At 41.8% G+C, this 18,310-nt stretch overlaps 1 protein-coding gene across 3 annotated transcripts in view; it reads left to right on the top strand.

The window, feature by feature from the left end:
- Rcan2 (regulator of calcineurin 2) overlaps positions 1–18,310 on the top strand; it is a 221,407-nt gene that overhangs the window by 28,575 nt on the left and 174,522 nt on the right. For all 3 annotated transcript variants that reach the window (XM_029470897.2, XM_021186129.3, XM_021186130.3), the window contains exon 2: positions 7,290–7,516. In XM_029470897.2, the coding sequence (XP_029326757.1) occupies positions 7,292–7,516 (225 nt within the window). In that variant the 5' untranslated portion in view covers positions 7,290–7,291. The remainder of the gene's footprint in view (positions 1–7,289; positions 7,517–18,310) is intronic.

Raw genomic sequence — 18,310 nt, 5'->3', positions numbered from 1 at the left:
ACAGAACCGGATGTTCTTAATTTCCCCCTGGATTTCATTGCAGCACAGGAAGCTCTATCAGGAATGAATGCAGAGGGGTTTGAGTGATGGTTCTGCCTGCAGGTAGTAAAGGGAGAGAGGATTTTTTTGCGTATGCATACAACCTGCTTGTATTCGGTGGCTGCTACCTTCAACTTCCCTGTTAAGCAGGTTTCTTTGTTGGTGGCTAATATTTAGAGCAAGAGAGCATACTGTTGTCATCTTGGATCTTCTCGAGTTTAATCAATGAATGCCATAAGGCTTTTTTTTCTTTTTTTTCTTTTTCTTTTTTTTTTTTTTTGAAAATCCTGCATGATTAAATGGAGATGAGTCTTCAGTCTTCCAGCTTTTTCTCCCCTGCATGACTGTGAGTCCAGTTCAACCGTGGTACACTCATGGCCCCTCACTTTGTAATATTTAAGTAAACTTCATTTCGGTGTTATTGTTGAAGTGGGAGACCGGCTTATTTTTTTTTTATTTAAATTTTTCTTTCTTCTCAACATCTCTCCTTGCCAAGGAGATCTAACAGGACTCACATCAAATATTCAGAGTGTGGCTCTTCTTTCTCGTTAGGATGACTGATACAGGCAACCTGCGGGGGCAGTTGCTGGACTGCAGAACATGTTCATATATTTAAGAGCTGTAGGTGAAAAACCACCTTTTCCGTGTCACTGCCTTGCTGATGATAAGCCTCAGAATATTAATACATATCCATCATTATATTATTTGTGGACCTTCAAGACACTGTCACCTGGATGCCTTGTAAGATAACCAAAGTGCCGTGTTTCTGTATTTTTGCTGACAGGGAAACCTCAGCTCTGCTTGCAGCAAAGGATTGCCCCTTAGGGATTTCCTGTTGTTGTTGTTTTAATTTTTAAATTTTCTTTTGTTTTGCTTTTAATTGATTCTTGAAAATGTGTGTTTTCTGCTTCTCAGGAAGTTTTGAGCTTCTTCACTTCTCCCATGGGAGGCTTGCTGTTTTAATAGTGGTGTCTCTCTTCCAGATCCACTGGTGGAAATGCATGCCTCCCAAATGTCAAACAACAGAAGAATAGCTAAATAAATTATGACAGACCTAAACACTGAGGCTATGTGGCTATTAAAATTAATGTCATTTTTCTAGTATGATGGTACACACCTATAATCCTAGTGCTTTGGCGGTGAGGCAGGAGGATTAAAAGCTTAAGTACATCCAAGGCTATACAGTGAATTTGAGGTTGACCTGAGCTAAGACGTGAAACCCTGTCTCCGAGGGGGGAAAAAAAACTTAAGAAAAACAAAACCAGAGAAGTTATTTGGCTAGCTTTGTTAGTATAGTCCTGTAGTCCAAGAACATGATCCTAATTTTTAGAAAAAATATTTACAAATACACACGAGTGGAGTGCAAGATAGCTCAATGCATAAAGTGCTTGCCACAGAAGTGTGAGATGCTCTCAGCTGCATCCTTAGCACGTATATCAAAAACCTGAGGCAGCAGCATGCACTCTCAGTCTGAGAGCCAAGGAGCAGAGACAAGATGCAGAGAGAGAGAGAGAGAGAGCGCCTGTCTCAGGTCAGCAGCACCTGAGGAACGCACCTGAGGCTGACCTCTGACCTTCATGAATACATGTGTGCACGGGCCCCTATATTGTTTGTACATATGTACACATACACAAAGGTATTGTAGCATCTCCACACATGAATAACCCCACTCCTGTTTGTCTGTCTGTCTTTCACACACAGAAAGACAGAGATACAGAGACAGACAGACAGACAGATACACACACACACACATACACACACACACACACACACAGAGAGAGAGAGAGAGAGAGAGAGAGAGAGAGAGAGAGAGAGAGAGAGAAACTTTTAGCCAAAATTTTCTTGGCAGGATTGTGAACTACATTTATTCCCTTCTTAGTATAATTCTGATATCTTTATTTTTCACTACATGGATTCTTTGAGTAGTTTATGTCATTTTACGTTTATAAAATAGCATCTTGCAAATCAAACAATAAACGAAAGAATTACTTTTGTTCTTAGTGTAAATATTTGAATGGGTGTATTACTAGTGACTTTTAAGTTGATTACTGTATTCTTTGTTCTTTTCTTTCCTGAAAGGGACTCATTGTTATAGAACACAGGCAAGCACCACGTTGAGAGCTTTGATAGGCATCGGCACTGTCTTCGTCTTTGTGTCTTTAAGCTCCACTCTCAGGAAATATTAGTCTGGGCCCAGACACTAAGTAAGGAGGCTCTAGTCCCAGCAAAGGGTGGGCTGCAGGAGATGCCTGGAGAAGTCCCAAGATGCAGTACCAATGTTAGAGGCAGTGGGCAGCTGAGCGTCTGAACAAAAGGCCCCATGGGATGGCCAACTCACACTTCAAAATCACAACAACACATTTGTACACTTTGTTAGGTGATGTTGTGTAGACAACGGTTGCCTGATAGTTTTAATTCCAATTGAAAAATAGAAATTATAATAAGAAAAACAACAGAGCAGTTCCGTTGCATTATGAGGCTTAATATTTCATTACTAGAATGTTCTTTGCATTGTCACAATTTTCTGTCTTATGTGCAGTTATGCTCACTCAAGGTTGGTGATCATCTTAAAACTCTGTTTTCCTTACTCTAAGGCTACCCTAGTAGTACACTGTGAATTCACTAATTTTGATGACTCCCTTGGTTTCCATTTGAGTTCCTGGCCACTCCTAATTTTTTTTTCTCTTTTTGCTATGCAATATCCAACCTTTTCAGAGCAGCGGGCAATTTATACTCCAAGTGTTAAGAAATATCACACGAGTAAAGTTCTCATGAGTTCAAGCTGCACCCAACCACAAAGACAAGCCACTTGTGGCAACAAACAAACAAACAAACAAACAAAAAGTCAAAACAAAATCCATGTCTTGCTGGAGAGTCATGTTTAACTCGGGACTGAATTCCAGCGGCAAGCAATGATGAGTAATTGGAAGGAGAGCCTTTCTTATCTGCTACACCCCGGAGGAACACAAGACCCCATCTCAAAGACAACTCTGTATTCTAGAGAAACTGAGGTCCCAAGACTCTTGTCTTGTTTTCTTGGAGTTATCTCACAAGAATTCTGAATCCTCCTCTTAAGACTCCATTCCGGGACCATGTTCTCACATCATAGCAGTCACCCCAAGAGCAGGTTCACGTAGGCAGTTTCCTGCTGATGGGTGATAGAGTGGGAGGGGAGAAATCCAGGGAGAAAGAATTGTTATTCATTAATATCTAATGAATAGATATATAATGAAGTACAAGGAATGATAAAGCTAAAAGACAGGGGAGTTAACTTTAGAAAATACTTTTATGTTAAATTTAGGAAATAAAATCTTTATAAACTTCTGAATATTTAGAAATAAAGTATTTCTGCTAAAAAAAAATTACAATTAATCAAGGCAGAATTCGGACATTCATAGAAATTGCGTTTCCTTTCTATGAATGTAACCAAATTTTACACAGCACGGTCATCAGGCCCAATGAAAGGGAGTGTTGCTAAATGTTTTCAGCTTTTAGTTCCCTCCCCTCCCCTCCCTTCCCTCCCCTGCCCTCCCCTCCCCTGCCCTCCTCTGCACTCCCCTGCCCTCCCCTCCCCTGTCCTCCCCTGTCCTCCCCTGCCCTCCCCTCCCCTCCCCTCCCCTCCCCTCCCCTCCCCTCCCCTCCCCTCCCCTCCCCTCCCCTCCCCTCCCCTCCCCTCCCCTCTGTTCCTGTGGATGCCAGAGATCAACTTTGTGGAGTCCTCAGTTCTCTCTGTCACTGTTTACTTAAGTTTTGGACACTGAACTCACACCCTCATATCTGCATGGCAAGACCCCCCACCTACCAAGTCATCTTGCTGACCTAGCACAGATTTTCCATAAGGAATAAGGACAAGTTTGTATTCAGAGAACAGCTATTTCTATATGATTTGGTCAGCTAGCTCTACATGATTTGGTCAGCTTGAAGCCGGAAGACACTAGCAGATTCCCGGAGGAGTATGCAGAGGGGGGTGAGCACATGCGCAATGGAGAGACAAGTTATGGAGTGCGTATTCCCAGGGAGGACAGCATAAGATTTCGGTGTGTGAAGCAATATGGAAATGAGAAGTCGGTTAGATGAAAGTCAAAGAAAGGTTTAGTCAAAGCAAATCAGGCTTTCTCACAAAGTCCGTGTTAGTTTTTATTGTGTCCTTGGGTGGATTCACCTGTTGGGTGTAGAGGATGAGCTAGGTCGTCCCCACCTTCTGTATGAAGTACCAGGGTCAACTGCAGAGTGCAACTTAGGGCACCAAGCCTGCTGTAAACTCGTGACTTAGGCTCACACAGAATGGGACCTGAAGCTCTTTCCTCTCTGATCTGCCACTCAAAAGGAAATGAAGCAAACAGTGTGACTCGGCAGGGGGTTGGACCTAGGGTATGTGGGCGGGACCTCGAGGGAAATTGACAAGAACAGAAGAGGAGAGGAACTTAATGTACAGTCTGCCTTCTCCAGCAAGAAGAGAGCATTGGGTAGGAAGTGGGAGAGGTTAGCTGAGGGATGTACATGGCTGTTTATCTTTTAATAAAGGACAGAGGGAACAGGAGAAGGTGAGACTCTCCTAACAATTGGGAAGGAGGCAGAGGGAGGGTTTTGCTCTCGGGTTACAAGAATAACCGGAGTCGCTGAACCATCCTTTGCCTTCTCCAGCAAATGAAGTGAGTCACTTAATGGGATGGAAGGAGAAATCAGGGTGATTAGAGTTCCTTTGTTCAAAGCTCTGACTTCTGAAGTCTTTCTCCAGTCAAGTAGTGGAGGTTGTTCACCACAGGGCCTTGTCTCTTGAAGTCTTTATTCAAAGTAAGGCGCTTAAAATAAAGTCTCATGGAGATTCGCACAGTTTAGACGGAAATGCAAGCTGTTCCCGTAGATGGGAAGGAGTTGTGAACGAGGCTTACCACTGGCTTTATTGAAGCTAATTTGTTCAGCTATGAATCTTACTTTGATGCTCAGAACTCATCGGACAAAGTTTGGAAACCTGTTTGGTTCAGTTGAAATTCTGTGATTAAGAAGGCCTGACAGTGATCTGTGTTCCAGGTTCCTGGATTCTAACGGGATTTTAGTCTTCCTATACACCTTTAATAAAAGTAGTACTACTTTGATATTCTTAGCAAATATTTTTTTATGAAAATAGTACTCTAGTGGGATTAAAAATAACAACTGCACATATTATGGGAAAAACATCTGGAATAACAATATGACAAATAAGAGTTCTTAAGCTGTGAGATTTTCTTCATATTGATGTTTAGATATTTTTCCTTTGAATTAAAAATATTCATTTTTCAATTTAGAACTATAGAACTGGATTATAGACTACTCTAAGCCTAAAAGTATCTTATATCTCTATTTAAAATAATCATTTTTTGCTCTAACTACAGAAAGTATGGCATATCACTGCATATCTGAAAACTTTAAAATACAAAATTAATAGTATTATATTTTTGTTTGTCACAGATATAGAGATTTTATCATGAGACTCATTACCAAGTTACTTAATTTTTAAAATTGTATTACATTTTATTCATTCATTTTAAGTGGAGGTGGGGGGCGGGGTGGCCTGCCTGTGTGCCACAGCACAGAACTGGATGTTAGAGGACAACTTGTGGGGAATGGCTTTCCCCTTCATCATTTGAGTCTCAGGGATCAAACTCAGGTCATCTGGCTCAGCAGAAAATGCCTTTACTCGCTGAGCCATCTCACCCACCCAAGTTACTGATTTTTTTTTTTTTACTTCTGTCTCAGATTTCATATACAATGCAGCATTGCCATCAAATGTTGTTTACTGTCTTAGAGTTTTACTGCTGTGAGTAGATACCATGACCAAGGCAATTCTTACATAAAGGACAATATTTAATCAGGGCTGGCTTACAGGTTCAGAGGTTCAGTCCATTATCATGAAGGCAGGAACATGGCAGTATCCAGGCAGATGCATGGTGCAGGTGGAGCTGAGAGTTCTACATCTTCATCTAACGGCTCTTAGCAGAATACTGACTTCCAGGCAGCTAGGATGAGGGTCTTAAAGCCCACACCCGCAGTGACACACCTACTCTAACAAGGCCACACCTTCTAATAGCGCTACTCCCTGGGCCGAGCATATACAAACCATCACACTTAACCAAATTCCCACCAGGGTTTCTGTAACAGAAATGGACATCACAAACAACCACATGCCATGTTATGTCAGGCTCAAAAGAGGCAAAAGCACACGAATTGTATCTCACCAAACTTCACGAGGGCGCAGCTAAGCCCATGGTAGCTACTTTCTCTTCTTTACCCCTGAAAGGATGCACTGCTGGCTTGAAAGAGAAGGGGGGCTTACTATAGGAACTCAGCAGCCCTGTTAGAACTGCCCAGAGGCTGACTGTGAGCCATTGTTCCCACCTTCTAGGTCACTATCCATTGGAATTAAGTGGATGGGGTTTAAAGTCATAAAAATAGATACAAAGGAAAAAAGCAGAGATGTAGGAATACTGACCAAGTCCATGAAACCATATGCCAGTATTAATGTGGGAAGTACTTTTAGCTATGTGAAGATGTTTGTTAAAGGTCAGGAAACAGTGTTGAGAGGATCCCTCTGGAAAGCTTCATGGGGGTTACTGGGAGGGACATTTGCATTTTATAGATTGGCTCAGATCATACTGATTTGCAAAATATGGGCCTGGTTTACAGTTCTTTACAGATGTAATCCAAAGGAGCAGAAGGAATGTAAGTGGCATGTGTTTGTTTTTGAGACAGGGTTTCTCTGTATAGTCCTGGCTGTCCTGGAACTCACGTTGTAGACCAGGCTGGCCTCGAACTCAGAAATCTACCTGCCTCTGCCTCTGCCTCTGCCTCTGCCTCTGCCTCTGCCTCTGCCTCTGCCTCTGCCTCTGCCTCTGCCTCTGCCTCTGCCTCTGCCTCTGCCTCTGCCTCTGCCTCTGCCTCTGCCTCTGCCTCTGCCTCTGCCTCTGCCTCTGCCTCTGCCTCTGCCTCTGCCTCTGCCTCTGCCTCTGCCTCTGCCTCCCAAGTGCTGGGATTAAAGTCGTGCTCCACCATGCCTGGCCCCAGGTACTTGTGGTCTTTTTTTTTTTTTTTTTTTTTGGTTTTTCGAGACAGGGTTTCTCTGTGTAGCCCTGGCTGTCCTGGCACTACTTGTGGTCTTAATGAGCGCTTCTTCTAATCAATTTAATTTTGGGTGCCCAGAACTGGGATCCACAAACAAGAGTTTTAAGAATTTTGTTTGACTCCTACACACACATCTGTCTTTGCTTCTTCAGGGATGAGGGGAGACGCCTACTTCATTGGAATGAGGAGCCTGGGGCAGCAGGCATCTATCTCTGAAGATGGGGGACTTTTCTTCCTCTGCTGCATAGACAGAGACTGGGCTGTCACTCAGTGTTTTGCTGAAGAGGCCTTCCAAGCACTCACTGACTTCAGTGACCTCCCCAACTCATTGTTTGCCTGCAATGTTCACCAGTCTGTGTTTGAAGAAGAGGAGAGCAAGGTAAGACACACATTCCGAAGTGTGGGGAGATTTGACTAGTGTCTCTTTTCTCATTTGATGTGGATCTTTTGGAAGTTTTTAGATGTGTTTACGTTATTCTGCTTTGGGCATTGATTATCAGGATCAGGAAAAGCCTGGCCAGTATCAGGTAGCCACTGAGGTGGAGATGTGGCTATTTCTGGATGAGATGGAATGGAACCCAGTCATCACTGGATTGTAGGTCTAGCTTATAGAAGAAGTGATATTCGGGATCTGGACTATAAGAGGCACTTCTTGAGCCATCTAAGAAGCAGATGTTTAAAACTCCTACAAGTTTTCTTTCTTCTCATTCTGCCAAAATGTTTCCCCCACCCTTTCTTCAATGTGATGACTATTCTGGGATGGTCAGAGGAGAGCTTGCTGGCCATCTAAGGTTTTCTCTGCTCACATGTGCCTTGGTAGTGGTTGTTATACTATGTTACACTGCTCACCAACAATGGTACTTTGATATGACTGTGAAACAAGGTTGAGTTTGAATAAGCATTTTCTAGTTGTGCTTTTTAAGAAGCCAACTTGTGATAGTGAAAATGTTCCTAGAAATCACAGTAAATATTCCATTAGGGAATCCTTCTTGAGTTTATTTCAGATTGCAGATCTTTTTTTTTTGTTTGTTTGTTTGTTTTGCTTTTTGTTTTTTGTTTTTTGGTTTTTGTTTTTTGGTTTTTGGTTTTTCGAGACAGGGTTTCTCTGTATAGCTCTGGCTGTCCTGGAACTTACTTTGTAGACCAGGCTGGCCTCGAACTCAGAAATCCACCTGCCTCTGCCTCCCACCACGCCCGGCTGCAGATCTTTTAAATGGGATACCTAGTAGGTACAACCTTCCTGCATCGATGTGGATGCTGACATAAACATTTACTATTGCACCATGCTGTAATCATTGCTGTTTTATCAGGGAAACTGTCATTTTTTTTCTAAACTAAAGCATGTGGCTTTGTATGAGATCTGAACACTTTCTGATTTGCCATTTTGTAAAGGTTGGTTCTTTCAATTTCTAAAGTCCAGACATTGTTGAGAGCACAACTAATTGGAAATTTGGTTTCTGAGTTGTATTGATTTTTTTCTTTTTTCTTTTTTGGTGATTATTTTTAATGAGCCATGGAGAAATGAGCATTGTTTGTATATGGGGGAATAGAATTTCTACCCATTTAAAGACACCATATAGCAATATTGCTTTGGCCTTGAACAATTGAAGCTGTGGACTGAAAATAGCTTGAAGTGCAATGAATTATCTGTGATTAGAAGCTTCAGGCCCATGGTTAACAGGCTATTTAAAGCAAGAAAGTAGTACATGCCATGAAGAAATAGGGATTTTGTTCTTGGATTAGAAAGCAGATTATAAAACAGATTATCATTTATTCAGGGTGCGTTATTTGCTCTGACATTTACTTGCCACGAACTACAAAATAAGGCTCTCCATTTTCTTGTGCCTTCCATTTATCTAAGCGTCACAGTGAACAGGACTCTCCTTGGAGGCTTAGTGGAAGCTTCTATTCTTTCATGATTAAATACTAGCAGTCAGTTGAAACAATAGGTACCTAGGAAGGTACTGATATTTTTAGAAGTGCAATTGTGTCCTGGAGATATGTGAACAAATTCACCCCTGGGACAGGGAACTGATGACATATCAAAGTAACAATTCTGTCTTGGTGAACTAATTGGGTTTATAAGACCTACTTAAAGGAGTGTGGGTAAGGGGTAAATTACAGGGGCCGAATGACCCAAAGGCAGCTGCACTGAAAATTACATCAGCATGGGTACAGCTCAGGAAAGCCAGAACCCTGGAGCACACTGCATGACTGAAGGAAGCTTGATAAGTAGGAGCAGGTCTCAGTTCCTCAGTAGTCCTCCATACTCACATACCCTTGGGAAGGGAATGGCTTTCTGCAAACAGTTAAGTTTTAGGGATTTCCTGGGAAGTCTGAGTTGTTTATTTCCTGAGTCTTGATTGCTTCCTCTTAGAATTCTCTGAGTCTTAATGAGCTTCTTTTTAGAACTTCCTGAGTCTTAACAGTCTTCCCTCCAGGAAGGGATGTGCTGGAGAAAATGGGTGCACATGTGCAGTTCAAGACTGGCTGATCAGCTGGGCTTAAAATTTGAACCCTGAAGAATAAAAGGCCTAGGGGCAGGCATTTCTGGGAAGACTGGTCCATGTCTGTGTGGATCTTCTGAGTTGTTATTGAAAAATGGGTTGCAAAATATTTTCAATTAGTTTATCTCAAAGTTGTGTAACAGTATGAGATAGAATTGAGTCTTGAAATAATTTTATAATACAATTGATAAATATGATACAGTAAGATGAAACCAATCATCACATGATCGAGATGCTGATTTATAGCCAAGGAGGTGAACTTTTAAAAGTTAATACATTATATATGTATATTTGTGTATGTGGAAGTCAGAGGACAGTTTACAGGAGTTGATTCTCCAATCACGTGGTTCTCAGTTATTGAACTCAGGTTGTCATGCTTGGGGGCAAGTGCCTTTCCCTGATGAATCATCTCTCTTGTTCATTTTACAATTGGCCAGTAACTACATCATCATACACAATGTGCATATCTATTTATAATACATGCTATAGATGTGTGTAATGTAATATATGCAGTCTTATGATACATACACAGTATCCCCTGTGACTTGGCTAGTATTTGCATAGTGAATGTCCCTCTGAAGTACATATATTAAAGTCTTATTCCCCAGAGTGGTGATGCAGTGGGTGTGGAACCTTTAAGAGGCAAAGCATACCAACAACTCTTTAGGTAATTGGGAGATTTCCTTTCAAGTACATAGTGATCCCCAGGTCTGTTGTAGACCAGCCATGAGGTTAATGACTGTGCTCTGCCATGATGTGTTGCCCTATCACAGGTTCAAAGGATCATGGGTTGTGCAACTTGTAACCCAAACCACCCTTTTGTCTCTTTGCAAGTTACTTGCTGATATTTGTTGTGCAGTAACAGGAAAATAACATGGTCATCTGGTGTTTCAATTATCTTTTTGAATTAAAATAATCATTTTTATGTATGTATATGAGCCTGATTATCTACATATGTGCCAAAAGAGAGTATTAAAGTCATTGGAGCTGGAATTACACGCATTCAGGAGCCACTGAGCCACCCAACATAGGTGCTAGAAACTGAAGTTGGCTGGAAGAATAGTACATACCCCTGATGTCCCAACCATCTTTTCCATGATCTTACTCAAGATATTTATACCTTACTCTTCAAGGATATTATTTCCACAGGGTCCAGATTTCATAGATCTGAGCCACAAAGTCTGATCATGAACACCTTTTCCAAAGGATGGAGCATTTCGATATTCTGTTAGAGTATTGAGGGGGTGTGGGGGGTAATTTTAGACCAAGAGAAAAGAAACAGAAAGAATCATTGGTCCTTTGTGTTTACCTATTAGTAAGGCTGCTGGGTGTAATTGTTTTTGAATTGTGTTGGGGAAGACATGTTTTGTAACCAGGGGTTTTAGCAGAGAGATGGTGCTCATTTCTATGGTTCATGTGTGTAGGTGGTAATAGACCTGATAATCATGATCTCATGGCTGGGTATTTTCCTTTGGTCATAGTCTGCTCTCGAATCATGCTATTTGGATATTGGTGTCTTTGATTTTAGCTTGTTGTTACAGTTATTGTAACGTAATCATTTTACATTACAAGTTTCTTGGCTGGATAAAAACATCAGACTTCTGCTTCCTTTTATGAGTAGTCTTTCAATAGTCTCTTCTCCATGTTTCCATATATCTGGGATGCCTTTCTTAGGGATCTGTCTTTTGCAGAGCAAGTCAGGAGATACTGAATTGGCTTGCTCGTATTCTGGACGGTGGCATCAGGCACGATGCAGATATGTTTGTTTCTGTTGAAGTATTCTCCTATGCACATGTCTGCCATCCTTTTAGCATTCTCTGCTTTATCACCTGATGTATATTTTTTTGAACAGCATTGTGAGGGCTTTGGCATTCGCTCCAATTTTCAGTCAGGCAGAATTCAGGAAGCTCGTGTTTTGATTTGATGCTTTGGCGATGAGTGAGCCCGAGTCTTCAGCATGGCTTGTTGTGGGCCAGATGGTTGTGTACTGTTTATATAACACAAAGGATAACCAGAGCTGGAGAAAACTGGCACCCGAAATCCACAAACTCAGATTGCTGTTTGCACGATACAGCCTGAAGTATAAATATTTTTATGTGAAACTCATTTAGAACTGAACTCCTCAAAACATCCAATACCTAAAAGTTACTGGGGTTCATTTCCCTCTAGTGTGGCTGGTCCTTGTTGGCCTTTCTAGATCCCACTGGGCTGTGGGACTCCACAGTCTTGCATGATAGGACCTTCAACGGAAAAGAACTGCTATAAAATATTTATCTAAAGTCAATTGAGTAAGGGGAAGGCATCAAGGTGACTTCATTGTGGCCTTTAAAGCATAAACATCTATTTAATTTAATAATGATGATGATGATAACAACAATGTCTATATCAGCCATGTTCTGAAATGCCAGGTGATTTTACAAGTGTTTTATAAACACTGAACCTCCTAGGGTAGGTTCTTTCTGCCTGTCTATCTCCTAAGCAGGTGGCATGATTCTATAGCTTTGAACTTGCTGAGCTCTTTGGTCTAGTGTGTAAGCAGAACTGACTTGTGTCATTTCTAGACCAATCATTTAACTCTTGATGTTGGACTTTGATAAACATATTCTATACTCAGCTGGGGGAACCTGGCATTTTGTTATCTAATGTCTGCTTAAGCCATTTGGATCTCAGAGTATGGATAATAACAGAGAAAGAAGGGTTCTTGCCAACCTATAATGAACAAAATATACAGTAAGACCAAACAAATACAATAAGCCTGTTGACAGGCTACTGGGACTAGAGGGTTTGTTGTAGAATAAATGAGTCTATCTAGGTTGATAGTATCCTCATTATCAGACAAAACCATTGAGATGCAGTTCACCATGACTTCATAGCTACTAGTGACTGAGTCGGGATGGAGCCTGCCACCTGCTAGAGTCCACGCACTAATGTTTACTAAGTAATACTGCCTCCTGGCATGATATGGTAGTTAGCTCTGGGTACAGTGATGAATAAGATACACATAAACTGCTTGAATTCACAGCCTACCTGGAGAGATCAATTCAAGACCAGCCAACAAGCAATAAGTAGTAGTGACTGTAATGTTGCCAGATCCAAAGAATATCCTACAGACTTTCTACCATGTTCATTGTCTCATGCAATTTTTAAAATAAGAAGCATTTCTATTTCTACCAGTTATTATTTCAAATATAATTCTAGCCCCCTGGGCATCAGCTTAGAGGCATAGAACTACATGTTTTCATTTAAAAAACATTTTTATTTTTGATTATGTTTGCATGTGTTTGTGGGAGGGTCAGAAGAGGGAACCAGGTTCCCTGGAACTGGAGTTACAGGCAGTTGTGAACCCCCTGTGTATATAGGGGATGCTGGGAACTGAACTTGGGGTCATACAGGAACAGTGTGGGTTCCTATCCACTGAACAATCTCTCCAGTCCCATGTCTCTTCATTTTTGATGCTTCTTAGGAATAGACTATCTCAATGCACTCTGGGAAGCCAGAGGGATCCTAATATTGAAAGTGTTCATTCAGCTTGACTGCTATGATCCAGTTCCTTCTCTTTGAGCAAATGGTGATCCAGACTGATACAGCAGACATGATGAAGGTATACTAACGAATCTTCCAAGATTCGATCTGATTTGTTGCTATCTTCACTTCTACAGGTTAGATTGGCTTCCACATTGGTTAGGAGGGCAGCATAGGAACATAACACCTTGTGTAAAGGTGCACTCTATCGCCCCATGTCTACAGTTCTAGGCTATGGAAAAATCTCTAAAAACCCAAGGGTTTTCGCAACTCATTTTGAAACCCAGCTTCATTTGACCCAATTCCATTTAAATCTGAGCAGAACAGAGGTGACTCTCTTTCCATGTGAATATTCATGCTTTTCTCTGCAGCAGCCTTCTTGTTTATAATTACAAGGAGGTCGCCATTACATAACAGGTAGCACTGTATTAAATATCTATGTCCCCAAATTTGAATACCAAAAATGCCAAGGCCTGAAGACTTCAGACAGTAGATTGAAGAGCTGTAAGATATAAAGACAAACCTATCAGGCTGGAGAGGTGGCTCAATGCCTAAGAGCTCTTGATGCTCTTGCAGAGGGCAGTGGTTCATTTCCCAGCATTCCTAACATAACGTGCCAAGAGCACAAAGGTCCTAAGGCACTAAGGCAATCCAGAATGTTAAACATTCAGGGTTGTCTTTTCAAGGAAAAAGATATATAACTTGTTTTCTGCCAGGAAGACAAGGACTGGAGGTTGTACTAGCAGTTAAGAGTCTGGAGAGGTGAACTCAATACAGTTTGCTGTAGCAGGTCCAGGCCCTAAATCTGTAGGTTTAGACTGGGGCTTTGGGTCTTATGGAGCTTGGAGCTACAGGAGCAAACTTAGAACCTGGGGCTATATAGGGACTGATAGATGCTTGGTTAGAGGGTACTGGCCTGATGACAGGACGGTGGGGGTTATGTTTGTTGGAAATAAAGGGTATGTTGAAGGCAATATGAGCCCCTGGACATGGAGACTACTTATGTGGGTGACCTCAAGCCAGATTCTAACCTGCAGTGAGTCTCCTCCTTAGAGTAAGTACAGTTTTTTTCTGACTCCGGCCTTGACTTAATCTTCCTCATGCTGTTGCCAGCCTTTCTTTGTAAGAAAGGTCCTGACTGATGGTCTAATATGGAGCCACAGGAGATCCTTATGGTCCAAAAGTAGGTAGCTATTACTCCATGACATTTATATTATACCACAAGTTATTAATATAATATTATAAATTATATTATTTCATAAAACACTTGGATAAGTCACTAACATATCATTCTCATTTTCATCTTCATACAGAACTCTTCAAAAGCAGATGAAATTTGAGTTTTTTTTTTGTATATTCAACCACTCCCCTTTTGCTGATACACTCCAGTGTTTATCCAGTGTTAAACTGAACAGGCAGTTAAAATAGTGACCAAAGACACAGCTACATTCTCCATCATTCACTGAACATTTAGAGATACAGGAAAGATTTGAAAAAGGTCTCTTACTCTTCAAGTCCAGTTTGGGACTCCCCATACCTTCCCGTCTCTAAACTCAACTCTTGAGAATGGGTTCAAGAAAGTAACTTAGCTATATTGGCATGGGATCTTCAAATGAATGATGAGGGACAGAACTCAGGCCATCTACCAGCAAGCAAGACTTAAGCCAAATGCAAGGGTGCAAACATATTTATAAGGTGTTTGAAATTTCTACATAAGTCTGACTCATTAAGGCCATCTGAGGAAAACCTTGGAGGATCTTGAATACGTGGGCTTGCAAAATCCCTCCAGGAGAAGACCAGTATGTGCACAGGCATCAGGGGAAGGATCTAGAAAACCTGTAACAGAGAGGACTTAAGGCCGATAAAAAAAACTCACACAAAGCACCCATGGAAAACAGGAATAGTGTGAACTATAGAGGCTGGAGTTGAGATTAGCAGCCAAGTGTCATCATCAAATAGTGAAGCAAATGAGGGACAAACTCCTCAATGAGGGACAAACTCTTCAGAGGACATTCAAGAGACTCTTAAGGACTTTCACTCTTTTGCCTTGCGTTTATTTTCTTGGTGGGTAAGAGTGACATTTATTTACAGCGGTTTGTTTATTTTCAAGGCCATTTAAACTTTGCTAGGATAGAGGGTGTTATTGTCCTCAGCATGGAGTCCTGTTTTCTTTAACCTCTGGATGGTGCTTGGGAATCTAATGAGTCGCTGCTAATCACTCAGAGGACACCTGCCAGATGAGAGGCCCAGTGTGGGGCAGATTTGAAAGCTACTGCAAGACCTTCCCTGCAACCTTAACCTTTATTGAAGAGACTAGAATATTCCTGAGTCATATTTAGTATCTTGCTTCTCTGTGGTACTGAGTGACCCCCCTGAAGCCCAAGAGACTGGCAATCTACTTATAGATTGTGATGATGTTAAAATATTCTTACCTCCAGACTACTGCAGTAGTTTGCTTATTTGTTTGTTTGTGCATTTGTTAAAATGACAGTACTTGCTGTCTTCTTCATGGTTTTTATATAAGATGTACCTCGAGGCCCACTCTGTCATTCATTAAAGGGTGCCTATATGGGTGACATAGTTGAGAGTACACTTCCTAGGGAGAGGAATGGGACTTGGTAAAGGTGGACCCTGTCCTCTAGGCTATGAGCCTGCTACCCCGAGCCAAGAACAAGATGGGATAGTGGGTGGACAGAATACTTTATTTCATTTTCTACTTTTTCTGAGATCAAGATATTCTGAGAAGTACACAAGAGACACAGAATGGATGAATTATTCACCAGCCAGTTTTTGAGAGACCCACCGATTTGAAGATGAATTCTTGAGTTACATCATCAAAGAGAACCGGTTTTGTAAGAGGCAGTGTTGGTGATGCAGCCCACGGGGAGGGTGAGCTTCTTTGCTGCTCCTTTCCTTGCTCTCAGGAGCTGGAGATAGTTGGGCTTCCCCCTGCCCTTCTAGGGTTCCTTCTCTCTGGTCTCCATTTTATTGCTCCAGACCCCACCTAGAGATTATCAAAGAAAGTCAGGAACTTTAACTAAGAGGTATAATACTCTGCTAAGGAGGCTAAAGCAGGAAGATTGCCATGCGTTCCAGACCAGCTTAGAATATGTAGTAAAACCCCGTCTCAATATTTCCCCCCACCACCAACAAATAAGTAGACAGAACAAACCTCCACCTAATGCAGGCCTGATATCCAGTTCAATGGTTAGAATGGTTATGATATAAATGGGCTTGAATGTCAAGCCTTTTGCTATCATGTGATCTGTGAGCGTGTGCATTCCCTTGTACATGTAGAGGTCAGAGGACAACTTGTGGGAGTTGAGTCTCTTCTTTCCCCATATGGATTCCTAGATATCAAACTCAGGTTTGGCATCACCAGATTTGGCAGTAGGTACTGTAGAGAGAATCTTTTATAAACATCACCTGTCAATAAAAAAGCCAATCGTCAATGAGCTGAGACAGGAAATAGGCAGTGGACACTGGCAGGAAGAGAGGGGATTCTGGAGATAAAAGATAGATGCTGGGAGAGATGAGATGGGGAAATGGACTGAGGAGTCGAACTTGGAGAGACACTGAGGGAGGTGCTGAGGAGACGAGAAGGAAGAAAGTGGCTGGGACTGAAAGAGAGGTAACTAACCAAATGGTGGACATAGAATAGTTTAAATAGGTTAAATAAGTTGCAAGCTAGTCAGGGATTAGCCAAAGTTTATGGTCTAGGTGTTTATAAATAAATATTTAATCTGAGTCATCATTCTGGAAACAGCACTGAGAAAGGAAAAATGGTTTATTAGATTATTTTAACAAAATACCATTGTCTACTGAGCTATCTTGCAGGCCCCTGAGAGATGATTTATGCAGAGTACCCTGCTTTGTAGGATACCCTAGGTTTGTGGTCCACTGGGAAGGTCTGGTATTGGAGAGCTGTAGGAAAATCAATCATGTTCGGTGTCATGGTTTTCTGGACAGGGTGTGGGCCTCATGGGAAGCAGAGGAACCAAGAATGGGTCTTTAGAACCAAACGCAGATGGAACATGTCTTCTATGCATGCCAGCTTTATCACCATGGTCAACTTATTGTCTATGACTCCTTAGTTCCATATATATATATATACATATATATATATATGTATATATATATATATGGATGGATGGGATCAGAACAGTTCTATGTAGGGGACTGGGTGGATGGTTCAGTGGAAAAAGTGCTTTCTATGCAAATATGAGAACCTGAGTTCAGAGCCCCAGCATCGTCATGAAGCTAGTTGGGGCAGCTCATGCCTGTAACCCCAGGCATGTCTCACCCCAGAACACAAGGTGAGAGAGATGAAATTGAGGGCTATGGAATAGGGAAGCAAGAGGAAGGGAATCCAAGCCTTGCTGGATCTGAGCTCCTAGTGAGTGATCCTGCCTTGAGTAAGAAAGGGGAAAGTGATTGAAGAAGATGCCTGTTGCTGACCTTTGACCTCTAGTGCAACCTCTGCCACCCATCTATGGGCTTGCAGTGTGACTGGGGTGAGATGGATGGAGCAGAGAGTATAGCAGTAGACTCCTTGATCAAGGTTGGAATCCTTGCCCATTCTTCATTCCCCCAACCACACAAGTCTGTGGCCCTCTGTTTCTGGTTTAAAGAAGGACAGAATTTTCTAAGAACTTAGCAGACCGTTCATGGTGTGGAAGCTGGAAGGAAGACCAATAGGCCCTTTGCAGCATCACTGTAAAGTAGGGCATTTATAGGAGAGCCCTGGGCTTTAAGGACATTCACTCTCAGTCATTGCATGCAGAAGCTGTTTCCACATCTGTGGCAGGGCACACGTGTCTGTTGTTCCCCCATATAAAGATCATGACATGTTTTCTAGAGATCATTTATTTTACTTTATATGTGTGAATGTTTTATCTGCCTGCATGTCTGTAAACCATGTGCATGCCTGTTGAATTTGCTAGATTTGGGGTCACAGTTGGTTGAGAGCCACCATGTGGGTTCTGGAAACCCATGTGGGTCCTCCACAAGAGCAACAGTGCTCTTAGCTATGAGCTGTCTCTCTCTCTCCAGCCAAAATGTGATGTTTTCTTACAGGAACTAGTGCCAAGAAATCCTTGTTCACTTCAAAGAACTGGTATTTTTCTCACTGGAAGGATTATGTA

The sequence above is a fragment of the Mus caroli genome, unplaced genomic scaffold, assembly GCF_978045245.1.
Source record: "Mus caroli unplaced genomic scaffold, Mus_caroli_1 scaffold_18, whole genome shotgun sequence".
Taxonomy (NCBI): Eukaryota; Metazoa; Chordata; class Mammalia; order Rodentia; family Muridae; genus Mus; species Mus caroli.
The sequence above is the reverse complement of the archived record's forward strand: the minus strand, read 5'-3'. Positions and strand labels throughout refer to the sequence as shown.